General features: G+C 47.0%; 1 protein-coding gene across 1 annotated transcript in view; it reads right to left on the reverse strand.

Moving 5' to 3' along the window:
- LOC146812918 (early activation antigen CD69-like) overlaps nucleotides 1-20,268 on the reverse strand; it is a 125,013-nt gene that overhangs the window by 92,211 nt on the left and 12,534 nt on the right. The window contains exon 2 of the mRNA XM_085619976.1: nucleotides 1,403-1,522. Within this exon, the coding sequence (XP_085476102.1) occupies nucleotides 1,403-1,522 (120 nt within the window). The remainder of the gene's footprint in view (nucleotides 1-1,402; nucleotides 1,523-20,268) is intronic.

Raw genomic sequence — 20,268 nt, forward strand, 5'->3', positions numbered from 1 at the left:
ACAATGTCCTCATTCACCACAGTAGAAGTGCAATCACTGGGTTGATCAAATTGGTCATCAACAAGACTAACACTGTGGTGATCCACTGGGGTAGGTGACAGAGGCAAAGGTACGCGAGAGGATGGTGAAGCTAAGGGAGTCACATCTTCAGCTGTGAGCGACAGTCTTCTTTTCGCCAATTGGAACGCCTTAGATATAACATCGACCACATGCACCATAAAGCCATCTATGGTGGAACGAGTGTGGGAATAAGAGGGCCCCTGGGTCAATGGTGGTGCTTTCCATTTGCCCATTGTCATAAAGTTGTCTGGGACACAGTATCTTAAAACAACAGGATTGCTCCACGGTGGTGCAGCGTCAATGTAGAAAGCAGGGGTAAAGGGAGGTGGTCCAGTCCATTCTCCTCCAAGCAATGACCAGCGAAGACAGGGCCGCCCTTGGCCTGGCTTTGCCTGGGCACTGCCTGTGCATGTCCCATGCATCTGGACTGTATAGTGCTATGAATGCAATATAGCTGGACAAACCCCTTCAGAAGAAATAGTGCAGGAGCTCCTACTGGCCCATAGAGTGTTGGGACATAGAGTCCCCTGGCTTAGTAAGTGTCCATGGGGGTTGAAGAAGACCTTTGCTGCCACCAAATGTTCCTGCGTAGTGGGACTGCAGAAAGCACTAGAAGCATGATATGCTGGCCATGCCCCCTTCAGAAGATTTACTGCATGTGCCTCCCGGCACATAGAGCATTGGGAGATGGAGTCCCCTAGCATAGTGAGACAGAGTCCATGGGGCCTGAAGAAGCCCTTTGCTGCCACTAAAGGTCTTTTCACAGCTGGACTGCAGAAAGCGCTATGAGCGACATATGGCTGGCTACTCCCCATCAGAAGATTTAATGCACTTGCGAATGCACATCGTGGCACATTGAGCACTGGGGGATGGAGCCCACTGGTGTAGTGGGGGTCCATTGGGGCCAAGGAAGCCCTTTGCTGCCACCAAAGGTTCCTGCGCAGCAAGACTGCCGAAAGTGGTATGAGCGCAATATGGCTGGCCACGCCCCTTCAGAGGATTTACTGTAAGTGCGCCTCCTGGTGCATAGAACATTGAGGGATGGAGTATCCTGGCATAGTCATGGTCCATGGGGGCCAAAGAAGCCCTTTGCTGACACCAAAGGTTCCCACGCAGTGAGATGTAAGAAAGTTCTAGGAGCGAGATACGGCTGGCTACGCCCCCTTCAGAAGATTTACTGTAGGTGCACCACCTGGTGCTTAGAGCATAGGGGGATGGAGTCACCTGGCGTAGTGAGGGTCCAAGGTGGACAAATAAACCCTTTATTACTAACAAAGGTTCGCACGCAGCAGGACTGTCGGCGCCTTCAAGGAGGGAAGCAGACAATGTGACAGTAACTCACCTATGATGTACGCTCCGAGACTCGTTGCAACGATGACCATAACTGCCAACAGTCCTAGCACCACATGGAAGCAGGTCACTCCATTCAGCACTTTTGGAACATAGTTAGGCCACTCATGATCTACAAAAGAAACAGACGTCCATCCGGTGACTGGTAAATCAATGCAACACTCTGACCCAGAATTCCTATTTAAACATCACTGTGTTATGAAATAGCTATGCATTGTGATAATATGGCTGATCTATCAAATCATCTGGTAAAGTGGTTCTTCACCGGACCATGTAGTGCAGTGGGTCTATGACCATAGTAAGAGACATTTGAAGAAAATGTAAAACTGAACATTTTAAAATGTTTTATAAATATGGGAGAATTTGAATTGAGCACTAAAAAAATGAAGTGTCGAAGCAGCACAAGTCTAATTAGGTTAATCTGGGCTCAGTTCAAGCCCAGGTGTGCATCCATTTGCCGACAAAAAGAGAACGTGTTAGGAGCAAAAAAACAAAGTGACAGCTAGAGTCCAGTACATCACAATCTTTTAGAATTAAAAGACAACTCTAACAACCTCCACACTTCCTATTGAAGTTAGGATTTTTGTGTTTTTGGTTGCAAAATTACAATTAAATATTTTTTACGAAATGGTAGAAATTGCTGATGTCAGGCCTCAAACTACCAGTCGTGACTCTGTGGGGCTTGAAAGAAGTCAAAAGGATAAGAACTGCACATAAAGGCTCTATGCACATTACTGTGTGAACAAATCAAACCAAAAAGAAAAGCGAAGGGCGAAGACATGTCAACTGAAGTTGTATTGTCTCAGCATTGCTAGGCCAACACTGTTTCACAAAAAAACTGCACATTATGATCTGGAATACCCCGTTGTATTAATTTGAATTAAGAAGATTGTTTGAATAAGAGATTCAGGCCTGATGGAGTGTTTTTATACATAAAATGATGTATTCATTTATATTAACAGACAACAAAAGTAAAACAAGAATAGCTTCCAATTCAAACCCCGCCTTCACACCCGCCCCCAATCATCCGCAATTATGAGGAATTCAGAGCACCCGCCGGCACATCCTCCGGCGTAGAAGACAGACAGACTCCCACCATTTACCCAATATTTTGGGGAATTTCTGAGGACAACCCCAATGGAGATCGATCGATTCTTCCTCTTAGGCGCACAAATCCATGCCGGATCTCCACAGCTGCAGGCTAGGTGGCTGTGGTCATTTCCAGTTTCTTGCCATCTCTCAGCCACCCGCGTGGCGAGCCCCACTAGTGTTCTATTGCCCTGCACTCCCCCAACCTCATGTAAAAGACCCAAGAGGGCAATCTTCGGCATCAACATGACAGGTCGATCTAGGATCCTAGAAAGGGTTCTATCTCTAGGCTCCAGCAGTGGCCAATCAAAGGGCACTGCCACACTACAAGGAAGAAGTCGGCCTTGGGATAGCAGCAGCGGGTGCAGTTAGGTTCGGGGAGAAGGCCTGTATGCCAGAACCTTAGGGGTGTCATGTAAGCGATGTGCAAAGTTGATGCAGAGAGGTCCAGTCTATTTTCAATTGTTGGCCCATGGACTTCGTCACATTGGATGCCACTGTTGCCTCCAACCGGAGAATGCGAGTTTACAATTCCGTCATACATCTGAGACAGTTCCTGTCTGCATATGTAAGGTAAGCCATGGCCACGCCTGAAGCACAGCCTTGCTCGCCACACACAGGGTGCTCTCTTTCGGACTGTCCTGTCTTTAATGACTAAGTTGGAGCGTAACTCCTCCCAACAGGTGGTCCGGAAAAGCGTCCATGAGGAACCAGGTTTTAAGATGCCACATTGGTCTTCTGCACTGCCGCACAACTCCAAGTCGAAGCAGCATGGGAGAGTGACCCGAGGTACCACGGGGGATGTGGAGGTCATATCTGTGGCCGGAAGGTGTATGTGGTCAATATGTGATAACATTTTCTTGGAGGCAGAGGTGTGGGTGTATGCTCGTTCCTGAGGATTCAGCACCTACCAAGCATCACAAAACTCAAGTGAGTCCACCCAAGACAAAAAGCCCAGAAACAAATCCCTTTGGCTGTGTGTTGGGGGGGGGGGCAGAAGAGAGCAGTGACATGTATGTCTGAGGTGACATTAAAGTCCTCCCTGATAAGCAGTACCCTGTATGGAATTGTAGCGAATAGTTCAGTGAGGTCCTTGAAGGTTTGTATATGTAGGTGGGGAGGGATGTATACCCTGAGGATATTGTACGGTTTCCACACTAGTGACCCCACCAACCCATATATCAGCCATGGGCATCGTGGACGATTTGGGTAAACACCAAGCGGAGATGTTTGTGAAGTAGTATCCCTATCCCCCTGGGGCCCATACTGAAACTAGAGTGACAGGCATGGTTGCATCCAAATCTACGAAGGAAAGGACAATGAGTGCCCATGAGTCAAGTCTCCTGTAAAATGGCAAATCCTAGTTGGTGGTATTCAAGGAATCTAAGGACCATTGTACGCTTAAGAGAAGGCGGAATTCAGCCACTGGGACTGTGCATAGGGTCAAGAGAGGACAAATGAGTCTTTCGCTCAGACTGTGGCAGAGTGCAGATCATGCAAGGAAACAGTCAGAACAAAAGAGCCCAAACTTGCTAAACAGAAACCCCCTGAATAACCCCCCCACCACCACCACACTTCCACTCCAGTTGCATCTGTTGTTCAATTTCCCACAGCAAAACATGTGAAACATATTGCGAGGTATTTGAAGTGGACCTCGTCCTATGTAGGATCAATATGTCTGAAATTGAAGTGTGCCCTGTTCCTTTAATGGAGATGTGCTACACAAATGATGGACGGAATGCTGAATAAATCATACATTCACTCACAGTCAAGAGATCTGGGTTAAATCCATCAATCTTTTGCTCACCATACCACCCTAGTTTATACCAAGCCATATGCAAATCAGTCTTGACCCTGTGCCTCGTGGGAACACTCCAGACCGAACTGCCAAGCCAGGTCATCCCTGGACCGGAAACAAGCATACTCGGACTGGTTTCTGGGTAGGTCACCCTTCATCAGCCAGGCTAGCTTGAATCCAGTGGCACAGTGAGCAAGGGACCCACGTCTGGCATACCCATCCCACTTATGGTGAAAATTGCTAGGCAAACAAATGATGGACGGAATGCTGAATAAATCATACATTCACCCCCAGTCAAGAGATCTGGGTTAAAGTCCTGTGCTCTCCATGTCACTGGAGTCAAGCTATCCTGGCTGATGAGGGCTGAAAGCCCAAAACCGGTCCTAGGATGCTTGTTTCCAGTCCAGGGAGGACCTGGCCTGGCAGTTCGGGCTGGACTGTTCCCATTGGGTGCAGGGTCAATACTGATTTGCATATGGCTGGGTCCAAACTAGAATGGCATGGTGAACAAAAAAACGATGGATTTAGGCCCAGATCTCTGTACTGGGGTGAATGTATGACATTGTTCTGCATTCTCTCCATCAACTGTTATTTTTCCTTTGACAGAGATGAGCCTTTTAAAGTATTACACCTGTCCCTCAGTGGGTGCCTCCACGTCAGGGGTGACTGTCTTAACGGAACTCAAGGTATTGTTTGGCATCAGGGGTCTGGGAGTAATTCATCAGCTGTTTGGCACCGGCCAAGCTGCTTGTCTGAAGATTATGGGGAGTGCCCAAGCAACCCCCGCCTTTGCTGGGCTTAGGGCACCAGCGGCTCCGGGAACAGGTAGTATTCGGGGGAACATACATACGCTAGGGTACACTATGCGTTAGGGTACCCCTATGATAGTACATAATAAGGCAGGGGGGTCAAAGCTACCTTAAGTCCCTAGTATATAATAGGGCATGGCAGTTTAAAGGCCAGCAGCCTTTTCTGCACCTGCATGTGTGCACTGCTGAGGCTTGAGGTCAGTTTAAAAGCAGCCCTGTGTTGCAGGACTGCTTTTAAATGTACATTATGCCCAAACTCAACTTTGGTGTTTGGAGCACTTAATTAATAAACTACAATATTATGGCATATTAGGTACCCCCGGCTCTCCCCTAAGTGTCCCAGGGGTGGGGGTCAGGTACTTTTAAGGAGGACCCTTATAAAAGAGGTTTTATATGCCTTGGGGATAGAGAAATTGCTCCCCAAAATTGACTTTTGAGCTAGGAGCACTGTGGAGTTAGGATCTACAATTTGTGTTCATATTCCGTAGCCCTGAAGTCTCCTCTAGGTGTTCCAGGGGTAGGGGGTCCTGTAGATATAGACAGGGTCATTATAAAAGATGTTTTATAGGCCCAGGTGTTAGAGAAAGTGCCCAGTTTCTTTTCCCTCTTCTAGATCCCCAGCCACATAAGTTAACATGGCAATCAGGTATAAATTAATAACTAATGCTAGGCTTTGCATTCAAGAACTTAGGTGACTGGTATTGATAAATCCAACAACATTCTGTTGTTGAATTTTTCCTAAAATGTGCAGAAAAGAAGTTAGACGTTTTTGTCTGTAAGCCAAAATTCAGCCTTCTGGTAATCTGCTCTGATTGGGAAAAGTTAAGTGGATTAGCCAGGCGGCTTTGATGATGAAGTGATAAGTGGAACCTGGGGTGAAAAGCCATCTTAGGAGGAGAGGGTTCTGCTGCACAGGAATGCCAGAGCAAGGGGGAGGGGTCGTAAACCAGGATCTTCAAAGGAAGGAGGGGGGACGCAGAAGAAGCCAGGTCTATTTATACCCATCCCCTATGAACCCGGCCAGATCGCAGGCTTAAGGAAGGAATGTGCAGATGCCAGGGGGAGGGAGACTTTGGAGATGAGCAATCCTGGAGATTGGTTTAGCTAGCTCTTGCCTCTCTGCTGAGACTTCAGCCATATTGAATTTTGAAAGAATAGTGCTTTCTGAGAGACCATAATACCACAATCTGGAGGAAATGGTCATGCTCCAGGGTGTTGCCCTGCCCCTCACTGGACAGGAGTGCCCTCCTGCTTGACCCAGAGGACTCTAAATAAGTATCTGCGAGGGACAGAGATGTTTGGATCTGCTAATGAAACTAAGACAAAGGCTTGCCAAGCTGGAAACTTGATTTGCACCATCAGGCCCTGCATTCTGATTGACTGCCTGCCCCTACTGCATTATCTGGAACTACAGCACTTTGGTTGCACCTTACTTCAAAAGGATTCAAGAGTGGACTCTCTGCAAGCAACAAGTTAACAGAACTCAACTGCACCAACTCCAACAACAGCCCCCTGCCTGGAGTGTATCCAGTAGACCTTTATGGGTGTTGTCCAGGTGCATTGTGGGAATTTTGGTCCCAACCTTTCAAGGACTATCTTGGCGATTCCAGACCCTTGGATTGTGTTTTGGACACTTTGAGCTCTTAAGAGGAACTTCAGGACGAAGTTCTAGAAGTTTGAGAAAGTTTTGTGAACTTTTGTGAGAAAGCTCCAGGGGGTGACCGGACCCTCACAGAAAGGCAATCCGGCGAACCCTCACCGAATCAAGTCTGCTGGATGAGGCTGCATGACGTCTGGTGAGAAATCCTCCAGAAAAGTTTCCAAGTGTGAAGGTAAAATCTTGACCGGCCTCCTACTTAGTGTAATCGACCAGGACTCCATCGCAGTTAGCCTCAAACTTTGACTTTGTCCAGGTCAGAGGAGACCAATTGTCTAGAAGTGGCACCATTGGTTTCTAAGCACTAGAAAGTGTTTAATGTTTAAAAATTATCTCTCTAATTCCTTACATTGGATTTTTTTCCAGTTTTGTGTCATTTAAAAGATAAAAATATTTCCTATTTTTATAAACTGGTGTTGGATTTTTTTTGTGTGCGGTGTCTTAATTATTTACTGAATTGGTGTTTTTAAATGCTTTACATACTTGTCTCTAAAGTGAAGTCTGGTTGCTAGCAGCCAAGCGACAAAGGGTTGAGCATTGGAATAATTTTCTGAGACCTATTCTGAGCCCTAGACTGTGTTAGTGACCTTATTGCCAGTGGTAGATGCATATTTACCACTACTAAAAATCCACTTTTCAACAGGGAGGCACGCGAACTGTAAAATGCTCAAAACTAGCAAATATGCCTCATGCTAGGATTATTAAAGCCAAATTATTGAGTATTTAATTGAAACACTAATTGAAGGCGTTCATGCCTTGCTCAAGACTATGATAATTTATTTACAAGAGACATTTGGAAAGTTGCCTATTAATGGTGAAGTAATCTTAGGTGAATAGTTATTGCTACCAAGAAAAGGAGTGACCTGGTTTGGTAGCTATGATATGGACATTTTCTCAAAGCATATGTACGGCTGGTGTATTTGCTTATATGTTAAGAAGCTCAGAGGAAAAACATACCCTTTGTGTGACAATATTGGAATGTGAGGGGGAATATTACTGGTGCCTGGCCTCTTTGAGGACAATATTTGCCCAAAGGTTACATAATTTAGAGATGCATGTTTTGATTGCTTGGAGTAGCTCGAGTAAAGATTCCCTTGTTCTGGTAGAATGGAAAACATTGAGCCATGGAAGGGTTAATGATTCACTATGCCATTATGAAACACTATTTGCCATATTTTATGGAATAGTGCATTATAGATATGACCAAATAACTTCTCATTTGTGGCTACTGTACTTGATGGCCTGGTGTATTTAACCACTTTTGTAGAACTATGTGCGCTGAGTAAATACCACATATATAAATAAATCTGCAACTTTTGGGAAGTGTGAAGAGTGAGAAATTGTTTGTAAGCGAAGCTGGGATAAGAAGACATTGGGAAACAGTACTTGGGCCATGCTTCAGGGAAGAAAACAAAAACATGGAGACAAAGTGAAGCTGTCATGTATAGAGATAAGCACATCAATGAAAAGAAAGAACAAGCATTTGCAATGCAATAGGTCTCGCAACTGCGAGTTTTAGAGCTGTTGGTATTGTAAATGGTAATGGCTTTTTAAAAGTGAATGTATTGTAATTAATAATAGTAATTTCCCATTTGTATTATAAGCATTACTAATATTATTACGATCACGATAGTGTAGTAATAGTAATAATGGTAGTGGTGTTTATGGTACTGGTGGCGTTTTAGTGGTGGTGCAGGCAGGGGTGGGTAGAGTGTTTGACAGGGCCACAGCCACCTGGGACAGGGACACAAAAACCGAGGACAGTAGTGGTCAGGGGGTAGAGACATTGGTAGTGTTAAAGGGACACAGACACAAGGACAGGAGCGGGCATTGGGTTAGGGGCATGTATATGGGGCAGGGCTGGGTATGGACGAAGTCAGGACTGGGCAGCGGCACAGACATGAGGACAGTCTGCACACACGCAAGTCTCCCCATGAACAGTAAACACAAGGATGCATTACATGCAGAAATTGTGTGATGCAGAACGCCTGTTGCCTCGGACACAAGAATTGGGACACAACGCCCTGCTTTCATGCAAACAGCTTCCAAGACCCCTGCACTGCTCGGTCCAGCCCCCTGCAAAGGACGGGAGAGAGTCACTGCCGGTGAGGTTCAGCTCTGCACACACTCAGTGCCTTCTGGCTGCTCACTGTACTTTAGCCTCATGGTACACAGACTCATAATGTGTACCAGGAATAAACAACGTGCTCACTGTCTGCAGAGCGCTCATCTCACTGTACAGGACTTCAAACCCGGAGTACACATGTCCACATACACAACACTATTATGCCTTACAGTGCAGAAAGCGCACCTCGCTCACCATGGAAGCCTTACTGTGCACAGGCTCACACTGTGCACCACGAGCACCCGAATACAACACTCTCACTGTTTACAGGGCGCCCATCCCACCTCACTGTACCGTTTCCAAAAGGGCCATTTTTGTTTAAATTTTGAGGCACATGTTATTCTGAGCACAGCACCTCACGACACGCTCGAAGACTGGGACGTTCTGTTTCAACGCACTTGTAAGGCAAAAGGCAAGCACACGCGTGCACAAATTTACTACACACACAAACAACCGCGCGCATACGCAAATGAGCGCAGACCAGTACGATACAGGCACGAATATTCCAACACCCAAAACATTTACATGTTTTGTAAAATGACAAATATAGCATATATAAATACACCTGTTTTGTATGACATAAACAAAGAATTATTTTTCCGAGTATTATGATTATTATTGATATTCCTAAAACAAATTAAGCGGACTGTCTGTATTTGTGTGTGAGAAATATGATTTTTTAGTTTTTGGTACGAACCAAGCCATGCTTATATTAATGAGATGCACACTATATTAAATGGCTTTTAATTATACTACTAAGGCTACACTGTGTTGAAAAAACACGTTTATTTGTTTATAAATAAAATGAAGATTCTGCGCCAGAGAATCGCCTCGGAAACAAAGGGGAGTGTGCGTTGAGTGCCATTGAACTGTGTCTCTGTGTTAAGTCACTGGGTCCATCAAGCCCCTCGAACTCCCCCAGTTCCAATGACCAACTCTGTAAATGCAGTTTGAATGCAGCAGGACTGGGAGTCCAGGGTGGACTTCGAATGTTGAACCACTCAGAGTATGAAGAGAGGAGGCACCGGCCGGAGGGAGAGCGCCCGAGAGAAGGAGGGAGGGCCGAGAGCAGGGGGAGAAGTGAGGTCTGCGAGGGATGCGAGGGAAGCGAGCCAAGCCCCACCCTGCCTGCCTCACAGCAGCGCCAAGCACACCAACACCCTGAAAAGTATAGCACCACACCGGAGGAGATGGGGGAGGGCACCCGAGAGCGCAGAGTGGAAGAGGGGGAAGGAGGAAGGGACAAGGGACGGAAAGAAGTAAAAAGAAGGGAACAGTAGAGCAAGAAGGGGGTGGCTTCTAAGAAGCAGGCACGATATAGTGCAATTTGTAGCACAATACGGTTCTTTAACAAGTAGACGCCAGAACAGGGGCTTACACGCGCCGCCATTGCCAAAATCCCTGTCATTGCTGCGCACGTCATCCTGGAAGCCTGGATGCTGTGATAACCAGTCGCAAACCAATCTGAGAGTCGACTAGTGCATGCTCCAGGCGTGAAGGCAGCGTGTTTGCACGAAGCCTGGAGCATTGGCTCGTCGGCTTCATGGCTGCGGTAAAGACTTTCCTTATGGGCTTTTTAAATAAACAAGCGGATAAGAAAAGTCTTCCTGACAGCCACAAAGCAGGCTATCGTGTCCGGAGGGGCAGTCCGAAAAGCGGACAGGGTGTCAACCAAAAACCCCCTTTTCCAATGGGAAGCCAGCATTTACCATAAACGCTGATGCTACCCAATGGAAAAGAGGGTAGGGGCTCAGAGTCCCTTTTACAAATCTTGTATTTACAATATCTCTCGCAGAGGCAGAGCAGGTCTTTGCGCTGCCACGCCCAGGCAAGACCTAAAAAAGGTGACAATGAAGCCAACCAATAGTAAGTAAGGGGGGACTAAAAGATACGTTATATGTGCCTCTTAGTTGCCACTTTCTAAGAGTTTAGCAGTGCCTGAAGCCGAGTTAGATTGAACGACGTGTCCAGGATCACACTACCTTGAGTGGAGGTGGAGGGGTAGCCAGAATAGAATAAACTGTTTGCCCGTAAACTGGTTGCAGTGAATACCTGGTCTTTTCGTCTCATTAAACACAGCATTATTCAGACACAGAGTAAGGGAAACTCTCAAAAGTGTCAAGGAAAATTACTTTGGTTGTCTTGGAAGCGAACGACTAAAATAGGAGTTTGTCCGAGGGAGAGCTGTCACACAAAAAAAACGCACTGTTTTCAAACATCCCTTCTGCTAAACTGTGCAAATAACTGAATGCTGGTGAAAAATGGGTAGTTTTGCCTACACAAAGAAAAAGCAATGAACACCACCACAAAAAGTTAACCAACATTAGCAAATCTGACCTTTACAGTATCACTGTGGAAAATTAGAACATATGTGCATTACAGCGTCATTGTCAACACTGGGCAAAGAAGGGCCCTACTACTCGCATCGGGATAGTGTAAACCTAGGCAGACGATCATTCATATAGGATTCTAGAAAAATAGCACACACATGCTATGGTGGGGTACTCTGTTCGGACTGTGTTTAGAATGTAAAATTATGTTTTAATAATGGGGCTTGTATTTATTATGGTTTTGTGCTCATTTGAGCCATCATGAACACTAATACCAAAGACAAGGTGATGTGCTGGCAGTGACATCTATTATATCTACCTTAAGTAAAGATATGTCACTGCTGTCACCTCCTGTGACAGACAGATTTGTGAGGAAAATTCTAAGGAAGGTTAAAGAGTAGCAAGGTTCGCTGAGGATTTGGGACAGCTATCTGGTGGAGTGGCGTCTCATCTTATGTGTTTGCATTAGGGCCCACGGTCACCAAGTTATGTTACTGGTGAAAAGAGATGTCTCCATCCTACAATACCTAGGCAGAGCCCTAATCTACCTTAACATGTCTTTACCACTAGACATGCTCATTCTGTACTTGTAAACGTTTACAACATTTAAAGAACTTCTTTTTTCTAAACCCGCAAAAAAAATTTAAAAATACATCCTCTTCTTCTCCAAGAACAAAAGGTCTTTCAGCCCTAACTTGCTCAAGCAATTACACAATGTTTTTTAAAGATTTGTAAAGTAAAACGGCTACTCAATAGAGTGTCCCAGCGCAAAGTAGCAAGTCTGATCCCTAAATAACAGAGGTACTAAAATACAGAACCAAAGAGAAAGGTCTTAAGAAAAAGTCTCTTGTAGGCCAGAATGTCTCTGGAAGCAGGGAGCTAAATTGGGCGGGCATTCCACTCCCTGGCAGCCAGATAATAGAAGCATCTATCGCCCCACTTTTTTCGTCCGAGTTGGATGACCGAAGAGACTGAGCTGGTTGGTAAGGTGCGAATCTGTTGACAAATACTGAGGGCCTTTGTGGTAAAAAGCTCTGTGTGCCAGATCCAAAACTCTGAACTTTACACATTCTTTTAAAGGCAACCACTGCAGTTCCTTTAGGCCTGGCTGAATATTGTGGGCTCTCCTGGGAAGGCACAGTAGAAGCCTGGCAGCCGCGTCCTACACCAGCTGTAATCTATTCAGGAGATAGGCCTCAGTACAGAGACTGAGCATAATCCAGCCTTGAGGCGGCCAAGGCCTGGATCACTGTTTTCTGCTGCGGTAGAGGGAGAAGTTAGAGGAACATTAACATTTTTAGCAGGCCAAAGTAGGTGCCTACCACCCCGCCACACGGGGGCTAAAGAAGCAGTAGTATTGAATTTTACCCCAAAATTGCACGCTACCGTGGTAAGGGGAGATGGCGCTGGATATCCTTGGGCCAATGGTCATTGTCCCAGCTGGGAGGGGGGACCCCAAGTAGCAGAATTTCTGTCTTGTTAGTATTACATTGAAGGCCACTATCAGACGTCAAGCAGGTTTGGAAGTTACGCAGTTCATTAGGTGAATTTCTGTAAAGGGTGAGGAGCACTTGTGTATCATCTGCATAAGATACTGTCTGTACTCCAAATGATTCAATTGGGGTGCCAAAGGGGTCATATACACATTGAAAACAATGTTGGGCCTAGAGCAGACCCTTGAGGGACCCCATAACCCAATAGATTAGAATCAGAGGCAAATGGAACCATCCAGACTGACTGGGACCAGTCTGTCAAAAAGGAATGGAGTCATGCCAAAGCATAACCGCAGACACCTATGGCTTCGAAGTGCTGCAGGAGTATCAGATGTGAGTTCAGGTCAAATACCACGGATAGATAGAGGAGGATCAGTGCCACCTTCTTCCCTTGTCCTACCACAAGCCTAATTGTATCGGAGACCTCTAACAGTGTGATCTCTGTGCTGAAACCCAGGCAGAATCCAGACTGGGCAGGGTGAAGAAGTGCATTTTGTTCTCAAAAAGCAGAGAGCTGCTGGTTTATGAGCTTCTCTAAAATCTTGGTAAAGAGTGGCAGCAGAGAAAAGGGACGGAAATTGGCAAAATTGGTCTTGTCTGCCGAGGGATTGTTTAAAAGAGGAATCAACTTGGCCAGCTTCCAACCACTGGGCACTGTGGCCAAACGAATTGACTGATTTAGAAGCTGGTTTATAACAGGGGTGATGGCCGTACAATTGGCAGAAAGAATGTAAGGAGGACAGGGATCATCAGGCAACCCTGATGTGCAGGCACTCAAGGCCCGAGTCGACTCCTCAAGTGAAATCAAGGCAAATTTCTGTAGCAATTGACCGTGAGAGGGCTCTATTCTCACCTGCAGTGCCGTGTGGTCACTGACCCTCATTGAGTCAGCGTCCGTGACATGTAAAGCATCCACGATGGTTTGGATTTTAGTGTCAAAGAAGTTGAAATATTGGGGACATAGATTAAGAGAAGCTTTTAAAGGCTGAAGCAAGGCTTCCGGGTCCATAAACTTTGACGGTTTGAAATATCTCCTCGGACTTGTTTTGAGACATGTACAATCTGATCTGTAACAACGTCAGACTGAACTTTAATTGCACAATGGTAAATATTGAGAACGTTCTTGTAGAGTGCTTTATCATTACAAAGGTAATAAAGACCCCAATCCCTTTCCATTTTCTTACAGGTGCTTACAAAGCTCTGTAAGCTCCTCACTAAAACAAGGGGTTGACTATCTTTTTCCTGAAGAATTAACATCTCTGTGTTTAATAGGTGTGATGTGGTTAGCCACCTGTGCAAGCCAGGAGTTGATCAACTGACATCGACCTCCATGTCCCCAGTCATAGGTTGAGTGAGTGTTTGCTCGTATAATCAAAATCTTTAAAGTGGCAAACTATTACCTCTGGTTCCTGAAAAGATTAAGCTATTCTTGTCTCTTTTTACTAAAAATACCGTCATGACTGGACTTCGGCCATGCCGTCATTTTGGGCATCTCACAAGCCTGCCTCTTGCCACTGAAAACTGTCCTACATGCCAAACTAGATGTATGTCTTTATATCTGAAATTCGATCACATTACTTGAATTGCCATCGAGTTACACTGGCCTCTTACTAAGGCAAGGATAACATTTAAAGTTGATGCCTAGCAAACAACCATCGCTAATTCTCCATTATACTTTTCCCACCAAGGCACAAGTCCTTAAAAAAGAAGTGGAACACTAACCAAGTTATGCAGTATGTAAGTGACATCACAGCATGTGGCATCGCACGTGACATCACAACCCATGACCTCACAGGAAGTGATATCACAGAAAATCACATCAGATTCTAAGACCTCACATATGTTAAGCAGGTCTATCATGAGTATATTTGAGTGCATTACAATATTGAACAAATTAGATTTTGCGTCACAGTTGTGCCAAAAAAGTGATGCAACACGGAGAAAAATCTAGGTCTCCACTTATACATTTATTTATTAAAACACTGCCAGAAAGAAATTTGCAAAAAGGAGAAACATTGCAGTAAATCTGTTCTGCTTAATTGGTTGCAATGGCTGTATTTTAAAATATCTTATGGGGTTAAGGTACCTGCTGCAGAGATATTTGTTTGGCAGCTAAATCTTAGGGGAATAACAATGGTAAGACAACCCTGGTGGTTAAAGCAAAAAGGAGGTGCAACAGGTGCCGAAGTCGAATCAGTCTCGTTATTTCAGATACCTTTGTTGATACTTTTTCTTTCATTGAATACAGCTCCTAATAAAAACAAACAGCTTAGCCAACACGTTTCGTTCCAAACCGCGGAAACTTCGTCAGGGCTTGAAAAAGGATATCAGAAAATTCAGAGGTCACGCAATACAATATAAGTAAATAGACAACCACTTAAGTACAAGTGAAAATAAGTTTATAACAGGTTGAGACAATTGTGCATTTCATGGTTTTTCAGTATGCACGCAGCTTGAGCAAATGTGCAGCTCTTTTTGTGGTAAGCCAGTGCAGCCTTGCTACCACCCTCCAATGGTGACCCTCCTCTTCACATAGACCCTCTCTCATGTGCACTTAATTTATTTTATAGTGCTCCTCATCCCAAGTAAGTAGGACAGGGTGTCAGAGTGCGTTACATCACACACATATTATATAGAGGCAATGACTCATCTATATAAATGTGAAAGTAAATCTTTAGGAAATGTACTTAAGATAATGGGGGTTCCAAGGTGTAGTCATTCTTTCATCCATAATTCATTCATTCTGTCCTTCCATATGTGTGCCCATCCATACCAATATCCAACCATTTGCAAACCTACCCATCATCTATCCTTCCATCCATCCATCTATCATTCAACTCATCCATCCCTCCAACCACCCTTTCACTCATCCATCTTTCGCATTATCCATCCGTACACTCATCCATCCACTCTTCCTCTCATCCATCCACCCAGCCATCTACCCTTTCACCAATCCTTTCACTTACTCATTGATCCACCCAGTCACTCATCCTTCCACCCTCATTCATCCATCCATCCTCCCTTCCTCTCTCCATCAACCTTTCATTTAGCCATCCATCCACTCATCCATTCATGAATCCATCCATTGACCCCACTCATCCATCCTTTCACTCATCCATCATTTCTCTCATCCATCCACCCTTTCACTCCTACACTCATCCATCCTTTCCCTCACCCATCCATTCACCCTTTCACTCATCCATTCATCAATCCATCAGTTCACTCATCCATCCAGCCATTCACTCGCCTGTCATCCACTCTTTCACTCATCCATCCATCGACTCATCCATCCTTTTACCCATCCATCTACCCTTCCACCCATACATCCATCTATTTACCCTTTCTCTCATCCATCCTTCCGCTCTTCCATCCATTCACCCTTTCATTCATCCATTCACTAATCCATACAGCCACCCACCCATCCCTTCACTTCACTTCACTTCCACACCTTTCAAATTAATTATGAGATGAGCCTTTGTCTGCAGAGTTGCAGACAGAAGAGGCCCATCAACGACTTTACTCCTGCTGTAGTTTAATGCAAGGGGTGGGGCAGGGGAGGGCCCACTATGCCCCTGTACATAGGCAATCCGAAAAAGTGGAAGTCATGAGTCATGCATGATGCACAGTGCCACTGTCACATGGTGTTGTTTGCAGGGCTTTAAGTGGGATGAAAAAACTGTGGGGTTTCTCCAAAGGAGATGTTCGATGTAATTAAGGGCATGGCTTAAAAGACCCAGGCTAAAAATCTGTGCTTAGCATAGTGCGCTGCAGGGCACAAGTCCTAAACAAGCAATGGCATAGCCAATAGGTCTCGCTTTTGGGACCTTATAAGTGATTAGCCATGCAACACTTGATGTGGTTTAATTGAAAGATATTGTGCTGGATAACGAAACACTTATAATGTCCCAAAGGTGAGACCTATTGGCTATGCATTGGAGAGTCTTTTAAGTGTTTATGTAGAGCTATTGACTTTGCCAATGTTTCTAAGCTGTGCTGTAGAGGAGTGTGGCTGCTGTGCAGCATGCTGAGAAGTTGTAATTAAAATGTGTAAGAAGCACTGAGTGACGCTGTGCGGGTGCCGCCGAGTGATGCAGTGCGGACCCTGCCGAGTGACGCTGTGCGGGTGCCGCCGAGTGATGCAGTGCGGACCCTGCCGAGTGACGCTGTGCGGGTGCCGCCGAGTGACGCTGTGCGGGTGCCGCCGAGTGACGCTCTGCCGTGGTGGCGCAGAGTGACGCTCTGCCGTGGTGGCCCGAGTGACGCTGTGGTGGCCCGAGTGACGCTGTGGTGGCCCCGAGTGACGCTGTGGTGGCCCCGAGTGACGCTGTGGTGGCCCCGAGTGACGCTGTGGTGGCCCCGAGTGACGCTGTGGTGGCCCCGAGTGACGCTGTGGTGGCCCCGAGTGACGCTGTGGTGGCCCCGAGTGACGCTGTGGTGGCCCCGAGTGACGCTGTGGTGGCCCCGAGTGACGCTGTGGTGGCCCCGAGTGACGCTGTGGTGGCCCCGAGTGACGCTGTGGTGGCCCCGAGTGACGCTGTGGTGGCCCCGAGTGACGCTGTGGTGGCCCCGAGTGACGCTGTGGTGGCCCCGAGTGACGCTGTGGTGGCCCCGAGTGACGCTGTGGTGGCCCCGAGTGACGCTGTGGTGGCCCCGAGTGACGCTGTGGTGGCCCCGAGTGACGCTGTGGTGGCCCCGAGTGACGCTGTGGTGGCCCCGAGTGACGCTGTGGTGGCCCCGAGTGACGCTGTGGTGGCCCCGAGTGACGCTGTGGTGGCCCCGAGTGACGCTGTGGTGGCCCCGAGTGACGCTGTGGTGGCCCCGAGTGACGCTGTGGTGGCCCCGAGTGACGCTGTGGTGGCCCCGAGTGACGCTGTGGTGGCCCCGAGTGACGCTGTGGTGGCCCCGAGTGACGCTGTGGTGGCCCCGAGTGACGCTGTGGTGGCCCCGAGTGACGCTGTGGTGGCCCCGAGTGACGCTGTGGTGGCCCCGAGTGACGCTGTGGTGGCCCCGAGTGACGCTGTGGTGGCCCCGAGTGACGCTGTGGTGGCCCCGAGTGACGCTGTGGTGGCCCCGAGTGACGCTGTGGTGGCCCCGAGTGACGCTGTGGTGGCCCCGAGTGATGCTGTGGTGGCCCCGAGTGATGCTGTGGTGGCCCCGAGTGATGCTGTGGTGGCCCCGAGTGATGCTGTGGTGGCCCCGAGTGATGCTGTGGTGGCCCCGAGTGATGCTGTGGTGGCCCCGAGTGATGCTGTGGTGGCCCCGAGTGATGCTGTGGTGGCCCCGAGTGATGCTGTGGTGGCCCCGAGTGATGCTGTGGTGGCCCCGAGTGATGCTGTGGTGGCCCCGAGTGATGCTGTGGTGGCCCCGAGTGATGCTGTGGTGGCCCCGAGTGATGCTGTGGTGGCCCCGAGTGATGCTGTGGTGGCCCCGAGTGATGCTGTGGTGGCCCCGAGTGATGCTGTGGTGGCCCCGAGTGATGCTGTGGTGGCCCCGAGTGATGCTGTGGTGGCCCCGAGTGATGCTGTGGTGGCCCCGAGTGATGCTGTGGTGGCCCCGAGTGATGCTGTGGTGGCCCTGAGTGATGCTGTGGTGGCCCTGAGTGATGCTGTGGTGGCTCTGAGTGATGCTGTTGATGCTGTGACACTGCTGAGTGATGCTGTGGTGGTACAGAGCAATGTGGTGGTGGTGCCGAGTGATGTGGTGCCGAGTGATGTGGTGGTGGTGCTGAGTGATGTGGTGGTCTCAGGCGAGACCTAAAAAATTAAACAGTGAAATAAAATGTGTGGTTAAAGACGCTTTTTTTTTATGGCATATTTATATAACGCAAACTCGACCCGAAGCTATTGGAGCGCTTTACAGGAGCACCGTATTTACATTACACATTCAGTAATACACAACTGTAATACCATGTGCAAACATTAAAAATGCCACAATAATATAAAACAAAATGGAAAAGCCAATATGTCTGGCATTGGCTGCCAGAATTTTAGTTGTCAGTGGCTGTTTTGTCAATGGTTTTTGTAAAAAAATAAAAATAAAAAAAATATTTGAGCAGCTGCTGGATCCTTCCCAATGTTCAAAATTAATTTTGGGTAAAGGTTAACGTATTTTCGTGCTCCCTTTACTAATCCCTGCTAGTGAAGGGAACTACTTTGTGCTGATGTGCTCCTTGTGAATGAGCAGAGTGCTGTTTTAGAGTTAGCTAACGGCTGAAGTGGACTGCCCCACTGATTGATGGAGTATACTGTACTGTGCAGAATAAAAATATGAATGACTCAACAGCCGACCAACAGATGAAGAGGGCTGACTGGAACCCCCTGTAAGTACGGATATTATGTATACAATTTTAGGAAAAATCAAAAGGCCTTGGCCACTGCCAGCCTTTTAAAGATGTTATGATACTGTGAGATTCAACGTACTGAAGTAACTAGTAACAAGCATTTGCAATGCAATAGGTCTCGCATTTATTGCAGTTGGAGCTATTGGTATTGTAAATAACAAATCCTTTCTATTTAAGTATTCAAAAAGTAATCCCCAAAAAAATGCATTGTTATGTGCAATGCCAATATCTCAAACTCGTGTCAATGCGAGATCTAGTGCGAGATCTAGTGCATTGCAAATGCCTGTTTTTAAATGCGAGACCTATTGCAGTGGCACAGATCTGAAAGCGCGCTGTGTCCGCGTTGTACTAAAACACTCACATGCATGGATGGGTTTGGCAGCGTGAAACCTATACAGCGTTTATTAATATCCACCTTTGGCAGTGCCTGTGTATACCCATGGCACGCTGTAATGAGCACCCGCACAGAACTGAAAGTGCGCTGTGTGCGCGTTGTACTAAAACACTCACATGAATGGATCGGTTTGGCAGCGTGAAACCTATACAGCGTTTGTCAATAGCCACCTTGGGCAGTGCCTGTGTATACCCATGGCGCGCTGTAATGAGCACCGGCACAGAACTGAAAGTGCGCTGTGTGCGCGTTGTACTGAAACACACAGGAATGGATCGGTTTTGCAGCGTGAAACCTATACAGCGTTTGTCAATAGCCACCTTGGGCAGTGCTTGTGTATACCCATGGCGCGCTGTAATGAGCACCGGCACAGATCTGAAAGCGCGCTGTGTGCACGTTGTACTAAAACACTCCCATGAATGGATGTGTTTGGCAGCGTGAAACCTATACAGCGTTTGTTAATAGCCACCTTGGGCAGTGCCCGTGTATACCCATGGCGCGCTGTAATGAGCACCGGCACAGAACTGAAAGCGCGCTGTGTGCGCGTTGTACTAAAACACTCACATGAATGGATGTGTTTGGCAGCGTGAAACCTAAACAGCGTTTGTCAATAGCCACCTTGGGCAGTGCTTGTGTATACCCATGGCGCGCTGTAATGAGCACTGGCACAGATCTGAAAGCGCGCTGTGTGCGCGTTGTACTGAAACACTCACATGAATGGATGTGTTTGGCAGCGTGAAATCTATACAGCGTTTGTTAATAGCCACCTTGGGCAGTGCCTGTGTATACCCATGGCGCGCTGTAATGAGCACCGGCACAGAACTGA

Source organism: Triturus cristatus, chromosome 7 (genome assembly GCF_964204655.1).
Source record: "Triturus cristatus chromosome 7, aTriCri1.1, whole genome shotgun sequence".
In the NCBI taxonomy this organism is placed as follows: domain Eukaryota; kingdom Metazoa; phylum Chordata; class Amphibia; order Caudata; family Salamandridae; genus Triturus; species Triturus cristatus.